General features: G+C 51.5%; 1 protein-coding gene across 1 annotated transcript in view; it reads left to right on the top strand.

Annotated features, from left to right (window-relative positions):
- The first annotated feature begins 3,686 nt into the window (after positions 1–3,686).
- OPRD1 (opioid receptor delta 1) overlaps positions 3,687–14,888 on the top strand; it is a 40,730-nt gene continuing 29,528 nt past the window's right edge. Inside the window, exon 1 of the mRNA XM_006049493.4 lies at positions 3,687–4,199. Within this exon, the coding sequence (XP_006049555.1) occupies positions 3,985–4,199 (215 nt within the window). The 5' untranslated portion in view covers positions 3,687–3,984. The remainder of the gene's footprint in view (positions 4,200–14,888) is intronic.

Below are 14,888 nucleotides of genomic sequence, written 5' to 3'. Positions count from 1 at the left end.
GACATTACTTTGCCAACAAAGGTCTGCCTAGTCAAGGCTATGGTTTTCCCCGTGGTCATGTATGGATGTGAGAGTTGGACTATAAAGAAAGCTGAGTGCCTAGGAATCGATGCTTTTGACCTGTGGTGTTGGAGAAGACTCTTGAGAGTCCCTTGGACTGCAAGGAGATCCAACCAGTCCATCCTAAAGGAGATCAGTCCTGGGTGTTCATTGGAAGGACTGATGTTGAAGCTGAAACTCCAATACTTTGGCCACCTGATGCAAAGAGCTGACTCATTGGAAAAGACCCTGATGCTGGGAAAGATTGAGGGCAGGAGGAGAAGGGGACGACAGAGGATGAGATGGTTGGATGGCATCATCGACCCGATGGACATGGGTTTGGGTGGATTCTGGGAGTTGGTGATGGACAGGGAGGCCTGGCTTGCTATGTGGTTCATGGGGTCACAAAGAGTCAGACACGACTGAGCGACTGAACTGAACTGAAGCTAATGTAAGTGTTCTGAGCATGTTTAAGGTAGGTTAGGCTAAGCTATAATGTTCGGTAGGTTGGTTGTATTAAATACATTTTTATTTATTTATTTTTTGGTTGTGCTGGGTCTTGGTTGCCATGTGGGCTTTTCTCTAGTTGCAGTGAGCAAGGGCTACTCTTGGCTGTGGTGCACAGGCTTCTCATTGCAGTGGCTTCTCTGATTGCAGAGCACAGGCTCCAGGATGTGAGGGCTTCAGTAGTTGTGGTGCGTGGACTCAGTAGTTGCGGCTCACGGGCTCTAGAGCAGTGGCTCAGTAGTCATGGTGCATGGGCTTAGTTGCTTGTGGCATGTGGGATCCTCTCGGACCAGGGATCGAACCTGTGTCTCTTGCATTGGTTGGCAGATTCTTTACCACTGAGTCACCAGGGAAGCTCTTAAATGCATTTTTTAGTTACCATGATATTTTCAACTGACAATAGACTTATTGGGACATAATCCCATTGTGAGCCTTAGTTCAGGGCTGAGATTAAAGCCCTGGAGGTGCTGGGATGTGCTGGGCGTTCAGGGCCAATACTATGGGCACCTGATGCAAAGAGCTGACTCACTGGAAAAGACCCTGATGCTGGGAAAGATCGGGGGCAACAGAAGGGGGCGACAGAGGATGAGATGGTCGGATAGCATCACCGACTCACTGGATATGAGTTTGAGCAAACTCTGGGAAATAGTGAAGGACAGGGAAGCCTGGCGTGCTGTAGTCCATGGAATCACAAAGAGTTGGACATGACTGAGTGACTGAACAACAACAATCCCATTGTAATTGAGGGAGATCTGTACTTAAGTTCCAAATAAGATGTGACTGCAGAGTTTATGCAAAGGGTTTTGAGTTGCTTAAGAGAATTCATAGGTCCTGTATTAAGCTGTAAATGCTCTGTCTCCCTTATCAAAGGGGGAGCTCACCAAAGGTGGAATTGAGCTTTCTAGTCAATCACACACCAAGCACTAAGGAGGAGGTGCAGAAGATCTATTGTAGAGGCGATGCACACAAATCCCGTGATTATCCAGATGAATTTCTGTGAGAAGAGGTGCATGATGCTGTGAGAACAAACGATAAGGACAGCTTGATCTAATTGCATGGGGCAGTGGAGGAGGGCAGTCAGTGAAGGTTTCGTGGAGGAAGTGATATTTAAGCTGAAACTTGAAGGATGAATAGCATTTAGCCTAAGGAGGTGGCGGAGCCCTTCCCAGTGGAAGAAATAGAATATGCAAATGTCCTGAAGTGGGAAAAAATTTGGCTTGTTGGAGGAGTTGGGAGGGGGCTGGAACTCTAGTAAAACAGCCCTCCTGCGTCCTGTCCCAATTTCTTTCCTCTGGCACCAGAAAAGTCTCTGAGTATACCAGGCCTTTTGGGACAAGGGAGAGAGTTTTGGCAGCAGACATGACCATAGAGTAAAAAAATCACCTGTCTGATGAGTCCTTAGATGGTTGGGTGGGAAAGCCTTGAGGAGTGGGGAGTCTGCTGTAGCTAGTAGGGGGACTTGGACGGCAGCTGAGAGGGACAAAAACAGAGAGGAGAGCTTCGCTGGTTCCCCTTCCAGTGGTTAAGAATCTGCCTGCCAATGCAGGGGACACAAGTTTGATCCCTGGTCTGGGAGGATCCCACATGCCATGGAGCAGCTGAGCCTGAAAGCCGCAACTACTGAAGCCGTTGCGCCTAGAATCCATGCTCTGCAATAAGAGAAGTCACCTCAATCAGAAGCTGTGCATTGCAAGAAAGAGTAGCCCCCACTCAGAAGAACTAGAGAAAGCCTCTATGCAGCAACAAAGACCCAGCACAGCCATAAACACACAAACAAATAAAGCTGTTCTTAAAAAAGAAAAGAATGGAGAGGAGGATGATCTTGGGAATTCCGGCTTTGTTCTTTCTGGGAAAGGGTAAGAGTCTTGTGCATAGATGGATGACTCAAGCCAGAGAGTGAGGGGACCTTACCCAGCCACTCACAGGGCCAAGAGTATCACAGCAGAGTCCAGAGCTCAGGAACTCCAGTATTGTCCCATTCAAACCACCCCTCACCCCCACTCCAACCCGGGTCCTTTATTCATCCAACAAGTATTTCCTGAGCACCCACTGTGACCCCAGCCCTCCATTGGGTTCAGGGATCAATCAAGCCTGGTCTTCCCAAGGAGGAAACAAACTTGGCTAGAAATAATTACCACATGGGGGTCCAGTGATTTAAGACTTCTTGCTTCCACTGCAGGGGGCATGGGTTTGATGCCTGGTTGGGGAACCAACTGAGGCCAAATACAAATTATCATATGAGAATATTAGTCTTCTTGTCTGTAAACTGTGTGTGTGACTTCTTTGACTGAAATGCTCCTCCCCAGTCTCTTTCCTGAGTCAGTTCCTCCTCACACTTCACATCTTACCTTAAGCGTCATTTCCTCAGGGAAGCTGTCCTGACCCCTGGCTTTTGTAAGTCCCGCCAAAGCAATGCCCTGCTTTCCTTCCCTCTCCCCCATGTGTGACCAGATCTTCTTCAGTGTGATCTTGGGATTGATGTCTCTCTCCTCCACTGGGCTGTAAGGAGGCAGGGCTTTATGCTCCAGCGGCCTCTCAGTTGGGCTTCCCTGATGGTTCAAATGGTAAAGAATCTGCCTGCAGTGCAGGAGACCCAGGTTCGATCCCTGGGTCTGGAAGATCACTTGGAGGGAATGGCAATTCACTCCAATATTCTTGCCTGGAGAATTCACCTCAATAGTAACTGGCTCTTATAGTCAGCACCCAAAAAAGATCTGTTGAGCAGATGAATGGGCCGCAAAAAAAAAAAAAAAAAAAAGGATAATAATGGTTATTTATGAACTGTGTACCCGGCACTGAGCTAAATTCTTTAACCGCATCATGTTAATCTCCCCAACAACCCTCCGAAGGAGGTGGTGTGATTATTCTCACTTTACAGAAAAGGAAAATGAAGTCGAGGGATGTTAAGTGACTTGCTCAAGGTCACTCTGCTTGTTAGCACAGGGCTGAGGGGCGGGATTCATATACAGGTCCTTCCCACCCCCAAAGCAGTGAAAGATGCGGAGGTGAGTCCCGGCTGCGGTCCGCGCGGACGCACCCGAGCCTGCGGAGCATCCCTAGGGAGGGAGTGGGCAGTTTCCCCCGGCTCCACTCCGAGCCTGTGGTGCAGCGCCCGCCCCCGGTCGCGGGTGCAGACTGGCGGCCGCCTCCGGGCCACGTGGTGCGCGCGGCGGGCGCGTCCGAGGAGCCCGCAGCGGCTCTGGGCTCAGAGCTCTCCCGGCTTGGAGAGCGGGCGGGAGCCGGGGGCCGGGCCGGTGCGGACGGCGAGGCGGCTGAGGAGGCGCGGAGGTAGCAGGGAGGCCGGGGCTTAGCGTCCGGCGGCGTCGGGGCCGCGGCCTCGTCCCGGCCGCAGCCTCTTCCCTTGCCGCGTTGCTGGCACCGGGTCTCTGCGCCCAGGGCGCACGGCGGGCAGGGACGCAGCCCGGCCGCTTGGCCGCCATGGATCCGGCCCCCTCCCGCGACCCCGAGCTGCAGTCCCAGCTCCTCGCCAACGCGTCGGACGCCTTCCCCAGCGCGGGTGCCAACGCGTCGGGGCCGCCAGGAGCACGGAGCGCCTCGTCCCTTGCCCTGGCTATCGCCATCACCGCGCTCTACTCGGCGGTGTGCGCCGTGGGGCTCCTGGGCAACGTGCTCGTCATGTTCGGGATCGTCCGGTGAGTCCGCTGCGGGTTGGAGCGCGCGGCAGGGCCCCAAGGTTGAGGGTGGGGACCGCGGACCTGGGACCCTGACCTCGGACTCCGCACACCCGGGGCCTCTGGGCTTCCTGAAGGGGGCGCCCGGGGGCCCAGCAGAAAGAGCGCTTCCATGGCAAGGGGGACCGTGGCGTGTGTGTGTGTGTGTGTGTGTGTGTGTATGTGTGTGTGTGTGCGCGCGCGCGCGTTTAACTAACATTGGATAATCTGTTGGCCTCCCCCTATTTCTGTGTCAGACTGTGTGGGACAGTTTGGTGACAGTTGTGTGTCTGTCACAGTTTGTGAGTGCGTGATTCTGTGTTTGTGACAGTACCGATGCGTGTTTGGACCTCCACAATCCTGGTAGTGGTGGGCAGAGATGCCCGAGGTGCGCTGGGCCTCGGGCGAGACAGCGGTGTGTGGGCTGAATATGCAGGTGAGGGTACAGGAGCGCTTGTGTATCTGCATCATGCTGACAGGCGCTTACCAAGTCACATTTGGGGACCATCTGTTGGGGTTCCAGTGTTGGTGTATGTGCTTGTCTCACACTGTCAGTTGGTGATTCTCTCTGTAAGAGCGAGTGACAACGTGACTGTTGTTTCTTGTCGGACCCTGAAGCCCCCATGGGAGGAGAGCATCCAGAGTGGCTCTGGACACTTGTGTGTGCATCTGCTGAGGGGTCGCCATGGTTCCCGGGTACAGTGGGCCAGCCAGTCGCTCTCTGCTTCCTTCCCCGGGGCCATCTGGTTCTGAGCTCTGGACGTGATTCAGAGAGGCCACAGATCCTCCTCACAAATGTCCCCTCTCTCACCTTCTCCTCTTCTCCAACAGTCTTTATTTATTTTTTTTCCTGGCAAAAGCAAAAGTGATGTGGTTGGGCTGGACTGGAGTTTGTACTTTCATCTCAGGAAGTCAAGTTCTCTTCTATGTGTCTCTGTTCAGTGCAGGGACCTTCTCAGAGAGTCTAAAGCATCATGGGCTTGCCCAGAAGCAGTCTTCCTGACCCAACCCTACCAATGCAGACACAGGCAAAAGGGCTTGAAAGGAAACTCCCATCCTGGTTAACTGGAAATGGGTCATCTGTGCTGGCTGACCAAGGGACAACCCTAAACCTCTCTGGGGCCTGGTGCCACCAGACAGGGCGGAGGGCAGGGGCAGATGTGGATTCACATCTGGAGATGTGAACTGTGGTCTTGGCCCAATTGCTGATGCCTATCACACTGGGGGCCCTTTCCTCTCACCCACCTGCCTCAGTTTCCCTGTCTAGAGGATAGAGACCCAGTCTCTGCAGCTGGGACCATGAGTTCCAGAATGAGAGGTCTCTGTTGGACAGAGCACAGTACACTGGAGTGTTGTGTGGTGTTGGGGTGTTGTGGGAGCTTTGGCTTGGATGATTCCGGGGGAAGCTTTGCTCCCCCAGGAGGAGTGGAGGGCACAAGAATTTCCTGTTCTTTCAGTGACTCATCACCAGCTCCAGTGGGAAAATTCCCCCAAGCACAGGCAGGAGCAATCTTTGCTTTGTCAGTGGTTCTCCCCACTTTACCTTGGGAAGTAGTCCATGAACTGGCTCTGCCACTGGGGTAAACTGCTTGGCCTCTTTGAGCCTCAGTTTCTTCATCTATAGAATGGGGAAGTAATAGAGTCTTGACAGTGTTTTTGTGAGGTGGCACTCAGAGAGCATTATAAATGCAGCTGGCATGGTGTCTGGACCCAGTAAGTGTGAGGAGGAGGAGTAAGATTCCTCAGAAGGAGAGTGAGGGGGTGCTTTTCCTAAGGTGGGCCTGGGAGTAGCTCTGATTCCAGGAGTCCCAGGTTCCTGCACTTGCGCTCTCGGGGGCTGGGGCGGAGGTCTCAGTGCTCTGATCCGGGGAAAGCCAAGTGTCAGTGTGCTCACTTCCACCTCCAGTCTCTTTCCTGGGGCCTCTGACTGGTCGGCTGATGAGTGAACCACCCCGCCCCCGCCCCGCCCTGCTGAGCCAGGGGAGGGCCTCTCACTTCTGAGGGTCCACTGAGGGTAGGCTCTGGGCTCCATGTGCTAGGGTGCTGCCCATCAACCTTCCCCAAATCACCCTGTGTCAAGTGCATCTTGCAAGCAGCATAGCGGGTCCCTTAGGTCCCTGTGTCGCGCACACATTTCCCGGAGCAGCCATCTATGTGATCACTGGGCCTGACTGACTGAATCCTCTCCTGCAGCCTGGTAGGATAGGCATTAACATCCCCATCATTGTCACTTCCAGTGTACAGGTGAAGAAGCTGCAATTCAGAGGGAGGCAAGGTGGCTTGTTCCCCTAGGTCCAGAACTTTTTCCAGAGCTGCCTGGGGTAGGGGACAAAGAATTGCATAGAAGGAGGGGGCGGAATCCTATCCCTCCTCTTGTCCTAGGGTTCTCAGAGAATGATGGAGACAAAAGCACGGTGACTACACACGTTATTCAGCACATGTGCTTTAGGCGGCCATCCTTGGGGAGGGGAATGACAGGCCCTGGCACTTAGTCCTCCCCCACTGAAAGGGAGGCTAGGGACAGGGCAACTGTCTGGGGCTCAACTTCTGCTGGCAAAGTCCCAAGAGCAGTGTGTATACAGTGGGGAGCCAGGATGAAGAAAACCTCCGGTGTATCCATGGTTCTCTGAGCATGCAGAGCTCAGCCCCACCAGTGAGTGAGTCAGTTGATTGGCTGAATGAATGAGTGAGTGAATGGATGAATTCTGCCTGTGAGTCCTGAGCTCAGCCTACTTGGAGAGCAGGGGAGGGTTTGCAAAAATGATCCAGAAGGCCGTTGGGACAAAGAAGGAGGGAGGTGAGCGGCAGAGCTGGGGCTCTGAAGCCAGACACTGCTGCTGCTAAGTCACTTCAGTCGTGTCCGACTCTGTGTGACCCCATAGACGGCAGCCCACCAGGCTCCCCCGTCCCTGGGATTCTCCAGGCAAGAACACTGGAGTGGGTTGCCATTTCCTTCTCCAATGCATGAAAGTGAAAAGTGAAAGTGAAGTCGCTCAGTCGTGCCCGACTCTAGCGACCCCATGGACTGCAGCCTACCAGGCTCCTCCATCTATGGGATTTTCCAGGCAAGAGTACTGGAGTGGGGTGCCATTGCCTTCTCCAGAAGCCAGACACATCAATGTGCAAATCCAGAGTTCAAAGCCACTTACTTGCTGTGTATTTGGACTAGTGACTTCACCTTTCCGAAGCTCGTTTCTTCGCGTGTAAAGTGAATGTAACAGCAGCGCATCTGGGCTGGTGGCGAGGATTAAAGGAGACATGTTGTGTCTGAGCCCTTTAAGCCCTTTGAGAACAGGGAGGGTTTCTATGTGAAGGAATGAAAAGAAATAACTCATTCAATAAAAATCCATGCTAGATGCTGAGATGTGATGGTGGGGAAGAAAATCCACCATCCCTGCCCTCGTGGAGCTTAGGTCTGGGAGAAATAGACATTCATCCACTAGTCATCCAACAGCTAGAAGTTTGCAGCTGTGCTGAGGGCCATGGAAGAGTGAGCTGTGAGACCCAGGATCGGGGAGGGTCTCACCTGGTCTGGAAATTCCAGGAAGGCCTCTGAGGAGCTGAAGGGTATGGAGAGGGTAACTAAGTAAAAAGGTGAGGAACAAGGCTGACATACATGAGGGGCTGGGAAAAAAAAGATCACAGGAATCTCAGAATCCCAGAGCACAAAGCACTCCCTGTTCCCCCATCCCAACTTCCAAGGATATGCTTGGGAAGCCTGTTCACCCTCTGGATACACAAGAGGGGCCTCTGGGAATTGCACTCTTAGCCAACAGCCTGTGGTTTCTGAAGTTTCCATGAAATGTGAGCAGGAGTTTGGGGATATGTGGTCCCCAGGCAGATGCTCCCTCCCTCCCCTTGCTGGGTGAGTTCAGCCAGTGCGGGGACTTGGGGAGTCTTTACAGCAGATGCCCGACAACCCCTCCTTCCGGGTCGAGTCATGCCCTGAGCAGGGCTGGCATCTCAGAGTTCCCATCCCAGCTCTCTAGGTGGAGTGGAGTGTGAAGGGCTTAAGGATCCCTGCATCTCTGATGACTCTGTCTTTAGAAGTCATCAGTGATGATGCCATCTTCCCTGTACGTGGCCCAGAACTTCCTGGTTTGCCTACCCCAAATTCAGGGAGGAGAATGGAGTCGATGCTTCTCCGGTGTGGCTGCTCGTCCGCCTGCCCTGTCTGCTGCCTCCTCCTCTCCCTGACTCTGGTTTGGGCGTGTTTATACCTTGCTGTGTCTCTCACCAACCCCCCACCAGGCCTCCCTGTCTCTTCATGACTCTGTCTCTTGAGCTCTTCCTGGGCTGGTGTCTCTTCTGACTCTTCTCCTTGTATCAGGTGCCAACTCTGCCACCTGCCCAGATCTTTAGCAGGCCGGATGGCTGCTCTGCCCTGCGGTTTCATCATTTATAAAATGTGGATCGTAGCACCTGCCTAAGAGGCAGCTTTGTCCTAAAGATGACAAGATGGTGTTGCTAGAGCATTGTGTTTTGCCTCCCATCCCAGGGAGCTGCAGCACAGAGCAAGCAGGGAGGGGAGGTTGGGCCTGGCAGCCTGGTGTGGGGCAGGGTCACGACAGATGAGTGAGGCATTCTGGTTGTCCCCTCTGTCTACTGCCCAGGTGCCAGGCGTGGCTGGGACAAGTGCTTGGTGGGGGGAGCCCTGAGTTCCTGTCTTGCTCTTGGAGACCCAGTGTGAACCTCTTGCCTTCTGGTCTCCCTCCCCTCTCTTGCCTGGATTGAGGTCTTGCAGACCCTGGGGCCCTTGGACCAGGAGAGATCCCAGTGAGGTGAGACGGTGCAATGGAGAAGGTCACACCAGGAGGTCAGGTGGTGCTGGTCTACCATCCCTGCTCTACCATGTCCAGTGGTGTGGCTTTGGGAAACGGCTTAACTCTCCTGAGCCCCCTTTCTGCATTTGCAAAATTGTGGTGATCAGGATAGGCTCTTGGGAGGTCTAATTGAGATCATGCATGTAAAGGTCATAGCACAGCACTGGGCACAGAGTAGGCCTTCAGCACATGGCAGATGCTGAGATTAACTGGCACCCCAGTGGCTGTTCCAGGCAGGCAGAGCTGGTGGCCATGAGATTGTCTACACTTTCCACCTTGGGTCCTTTCCTGCTTCCTGCATCATCTGCACATTTACTCATTCAACAAGCATTTGCTGATACTGATCCTGCTGGGCTGGTCCAGCTGCAGCCCCCACGGCCCAGATGCTCAGCTGAAGCCGCATCGTGGGCCCTGGCTTCTGACACAGCCATGCGCCCTGGACCCCCTAGTAAGTTACAGTTCCAGGGACAATTGCAAATTTTCAGAGCTGACGGAGTCTGGAGGCACCCAGCCAGGGCAGGTGGTGTCTGTGCTGAGTCGTGATGTGGGTGGGAGCAGTGGGTTGGCTCCACAGAGAGGTGAGGATGGAGCATTCCAGGCAGGGGGAACAGCATGAGCAAAGAAATCTTCAGGAGATGATCAGAAGGCAGCACTGCAGAGGGCAGGGAAGTTCACCGTGGCTGAACGAGGAGTGCTAGGGGGCAGGGCTGGCAGCCAGGTGCCAAAGCGGGAAAGGTCTTGCAAGCGGGTGTCCGCCTCAACAGGGTTGTCAGGCACGCCTGCTGAGTGCTGAGCTTCAGCCAGGCCCTGGGACTGGTGATGAACCACCGACTACAGTCTCTGCCTTCCAAAATTCCTGGGGGAGTGGGATGCACATATTAGAGGAACTCCATGAGCCAGCCCCTGGGAATTGGAGGGAGTCATTCTGGTGGGGGCTTCGCTGGTGGCTCAGATGGTAAAGAATCCGCCTGCAATACTGGAGTTGTTAAGTGTGCCCATTCGTGTCTGACTGTTTGGACTGCAGCATGCCAGCTTCCCTGTCCTTCACCATCTCCCGGAGTTTGCTCAGACTCATGTCCGTTGAGTTGGTGATGCCATCCAACCATCTCATCTTCTGTCACCCCCTTCTCTTCCTGCCTTCAGTTTTTCTCAGCATCAGAGTCTTTTCCAGTGAGTCAACCCTTTGCATCAGGTGGCCAAGGAATTGGAGCTTCAGCTTTAACATCAGTCCTTCCAATGAATCTTCAGAGTTAATTTCCTTTAGGATTGACTGGTTTGATCTCCTTGCAGTCCAAAGGACTCTCAAGAGTATTCTCCAACACCACAGTTCGAAAGCATCAATTCTTCGGCACTCAGCTTTCTTTATGGTCCAACTTTCACATCCATACATGACTACTGGAAAGACCATAGCTTTGACTATACAGACCTTTGTTGTCAAAGTGATGCCTCTGCTTTTTTAATACACTGTCTAGGTTTTGTCTTACCTTTCCTTCCAAGAAGCAAGCATCTTCTACTTTCAAGGCTGCAGTCACCGTCCACAATGATTTTGGAGCCCCATTTTTTCTCCCATCTATTTGCCATGTGATGGGACTGGAACCCATGATCTCAGTTTTTTGAATATTGAGTTTTAAGCCAGCTTTTTCATTCTCCTCTTTCACCTTTCTGGGGTCAATCCCTAGGTCAGAAAGATACCCTGGAGTAGGAAATTGCAGCGCATTCTGGTTTTCTTGCCTGGAGAATTCCATGGACAGAGAAGCCTGGCAGGCTGCAGTCCAGGGCGGGTCTCAAAGAGTCGTACAGGACTGAGCGACTAACACTGTTACTACTATTCTGGTGGGGAGAGGGGAGGGAGAACTTAAGAGAAGCCTGGATTCAGGCCCAGCATGGCTGTATGAGGGGCTGGAGGCTGTGCTGAGGCTCGAGTTTTGAGACTGGACAGGTTCTTGGGCCCACGGTAAGGCAGCCATGCTGGGAAATGCGGGAACTTGGAGTCACAGGACATGGGGAAGAGGACTTTGGAGCAGTCTGTGCAGAATGGAGTTTAAGAGGATGAATTTGGTGTAGCAGGGCATGGGGCGGATGGAAGGGGTTGGATCAGGGCAATGGAGAGCTGGATGACCTTGGGCAGGCCCCGGAAATCCTAGCCTTGGTTGTCCCTTTCAAACTGCAGTGTTGTGGGACCTGAAGAAGGCAGGAGGCTGGGCCAGATGAGCCCTGGTGAGGCTGAGCAGGGAGGGCAGCTGCAGTCCTGGCCAGTGTCCCTGTGCCTCCTGGCCCTGCCCCGGGGCCCGGCTTCCTAGCCTGTTGGGTTTACTTTCTGGGGAGTGTGTATGACTCATAGGCACACCAGGGAGAAGCCAGAGGAGTCAACTTCCACATTCCTGCCACAGGCCAGAGGCTCCTCTGAGCCACAGTGGGCCTGCAAGGGAGTGAGAGATGAGGACCAGAAGGCTCAGATGGAGCAGGTGGCTCTCACAGCCAGAAAGGGGCAAACCCAGATCTTCCTGGCTCCCAAACCCCTCCAGACCCACTCTACCACTGCTGTCCGTGAGACACATGGGCAGTGGAGGCGAAGGCTGGGCCTGCCTAGTTAGAGGAGGGAGGACCAGGGCTGGGGCGGAAGGCAGATTACTGTCTGCAAACCTCTCAGGCCTCTGTGTGAGGTAACAGCACTTGAGAGCCTGGATGTCAGAGCCAGACTGATCTGGGAATCACATTTACTAAGAGAGGGAGCTTGGGAGATACATGCATGACCTTTCTTGGCCTCAGTTTTCTCATCTGTAAAATGGGAGTAGAAATAGACCCCTCTGAGACCCCAACCCTCACAGGGTGGTTATGAGAAGCTCATGAGGCTGGATGTGAAGGAATTCAGTACAGAGCCGGAACTTGTTAAGTATGGTATACATATTTTCCATGATTTTATCTATTTAGAAGAAGAGTGAGACTTGCATCTCATTCATTTGATTGACATTTCTTGAGCCCCAGAGGAACTAGAATTTTGGGGTGGATACTACAGGGAAACTATCAACTCAATACTAAACATTTTCTTTTACAATAAACACAGTAACACATGTTGCTATAAGTAACACTAGTTATTTCAGAAAATACTGAGGCAGTTAAGCAGAGACAAATGTTACCAATGATCCTACCGTAAAGAGAAATGCTTTGTCATTTTGATGTATTTGCTTCCCATCTCTTTCTGTGTCTCTCACTGTGTGTGTGTGTTTTAATGACATTGGAGTCATACTGTATTGAAATAATGGGCACATCATATGTAATATTTTGCTAGCAGCCTTCTCACATCGTTCAGTTCAGTCGTTCAGTCATGTCTGACTCTTTGCCACCCCTATGGATTGCAGCACGCCAGGCTTCCCTGTCCATCACCAACTCCTGGAGCTTACTCAAACTCATGTCCATTGTGTCAGTGATGCCATCCAACCATCTCATCTTCTGTTGTCCCCTTCTCCTGCCTTCAATCTTTCTCAGCATCAGGGTCTTTCCCAATGAGTCAGTTCTTTGCATCAGGTGGCCAAAGTATTGGAGTTTCAGCATCAGTCCTTCCAATGAATATTCAGGACTGATTTCCTTTAGGATGGACTGGTTGGATCTCCTTGCAGTCCAAGGGACCGTCAGGAGTCTTCTCCAACACCACAGTTCAAAGCATCAATTCTTCAGTGCTCAGCTTTCTTTATAGTCCAACTCTCACATCCGTACATGACTACTGGAAAAACCATAGCTTTGACTAGAGAGACCTTTGTCGGCAAAATAATATGTCTGCTTTTTAATATGCTGTCTAGGTTGGTCATAGCTTTTCTTCCAAGGAGCAAGCATTTTTTAATTTCATGGTCGTAGTCACCATCTGCAGTGATTTTGGAGCCCCTCAAAAAACAAAGTCTCACTGTTTCCATTGTTTCTCTATCTATTTGCCATGAAGTGATGGGACCGGATGCCATGATCTTAGTTTTCTGAATGTTGAGTTTTAAGCCAACTTTTTCACTGTCTTCTTTCACTTTCATCAAGAGGCTCTTTAAGTCTTCTTCACTTCCTACCTTAAGGGTAGTATCATCTGCATATCTGAAGTTATTGATATTTCTCCCAGCAATCTTGATTCCAGCTTGTGCTTCATCCAGCCCAGTGTTTCCCTTGATGTTCTCTGCATTTAAGTTAAATAAACAGGGTGACAATATATAGCCTTGACATACTCCTTTCCTGATTTGGAACCAGTCTGTTGTTCCATGTCCAGTTCTAACTGTTGCTTCTTGACCTGCATACAGATTTCTCAGGAGGCAGGTCAGATGGTCTGGTGTTCCCATCTCTTGAAGAATTTTCCACAGTTTGTTGTGATCCACACAGTCAAAGGCTTTGGTATAGTCAATAAAGTAGAAGTAGATGTTTTTCTGGAACTTTCTTGCTTTTTCTATGATTCAGTGGATGTTGGCAATTTGATCTCTGGTTCCTCTGCCTTTCCTAAATTCAGCTTGAACATCTGCAAGTTCATGGTTCACATACTGTTGAAGCCTGGCTTGGAGAATTTTAAGCATTACTTTGCTAGCGTGTAAGATGAGTGCAATTGTGTGGTAGTTTGAACGTTCTTTGGCATTGCCTTTCTTTGGAATTGGAATGAAAACTGACCTTTTCCAGTCCTGTGGCCACTGCTGAGTTTTCCAAATTTGCTTCTTTGAAGACATGATTTTATTTGGCTGTGCTGGGTCTTAGTTGAAGTACGTGGGGTCTTCCATTTTCATCAGGGCATGTGGAATCTTCAGTTGCAGCACTCAAATTCCTAGTTGCAGCGTGTGGGATCTAGTTCCTTGACCAGGGATGGAACCTGGGCCCCCTGCAGTGGGATGGCGGACCCTCAGCTCCTAGACCACCAGGGAAGTCCCTGCAGACATGATTTTTGATAGCTGTGTTGTATGAATGTCTTTTATATGGGGGTACTTATGCTATTTCCCATATTATGCCAATCTGAATAATGTGTCTGTGAATGTTCTTAAATCCATATCTTTGTGCACATCTCATATTATTTCCTTAAGGAATTTTCTGATAGAGCTCTTCAGGGAGGTATGGGCCACTGTGTAATACAGGGAGTTTCCTGTCCATGAAGCTGTGCAAGAGGGTTCTGGCAAACCATCGTGTGGAGGCTTGGCACTGGAGATTCAGGTAGAGAAAAGATAGACAGACATAATTTCAGGCTCCTCTTCCCGCAGCTGGGACTGGAGGAAGAATGCTTCTCAGATTTCCCTTCTCCCCTTCCTGGAGGATGATGCCTGAACTTTAGAGGAAGAGGGCTGTGCAAGGGCAAGACATGATTTTATTAACGTCAGAGTCCTGGGACCTCTAAATCTAATTGGCTACCCGGAACATCATAACATGCACAGGAAGAGGGATAATCGAGGGGTAGAGCAGAAGCCAGGCTTAAATTAGCAATTTACCATCATGCAAGCTGCAGCGGCCCCATTACCAGCTGAGGGGCATGGAGTAGGATGGGGTGTCTGGGTTGTGTTCTATTGATTCAGAGCTCCCAGTGCAGCTGCAGAAATCAGCAGCTTTGTCTCTGGCCTGGGTGGGTGTGTACAGCAAGAATTTTTTCTTCTGTAGCTTCCCAAGTCCTTCTTGATAAGTGGAAGGAACTCAAACTTCAGAGTCCTTTGAAGTCAAAAAGTCCCATTCAGGGGACTTCCCTGGTGGTCAGTGGCTAAGACTCCATGCTCCCAATGCAGCTGGCCCAGGTAAGCCCCATTCAACAAACATGACACAGGGAGAGGTGGAAATGGCCTCGCTGTCCTCCCCTGCAGAAGTAACCTTTTCACCAGGGCATAGAATTTTGAATCACGGATGATGATTC

This window comes from Bubalus bubalis, chromosome 2 (assembly GCF_019923935.1).
Source record: "Bubalus bubalis isolate 160015118507 breed Murrah chromosome 2, NDDB_SH_1, whole genome shotgun sequence".
In the NCBI taxonomy this organism is placed as follows: domain Eukaryota; kingdom Metazoa; phylum Chordata; class Mammalia; order Artiodactyla; family Bovidae; genus Bubalus; species Bubalus bubalis.
Note: the sequence above shows the minus strand (reverse complement) of the source record. Positions and strands in the feature narration are given on the sequence as shown.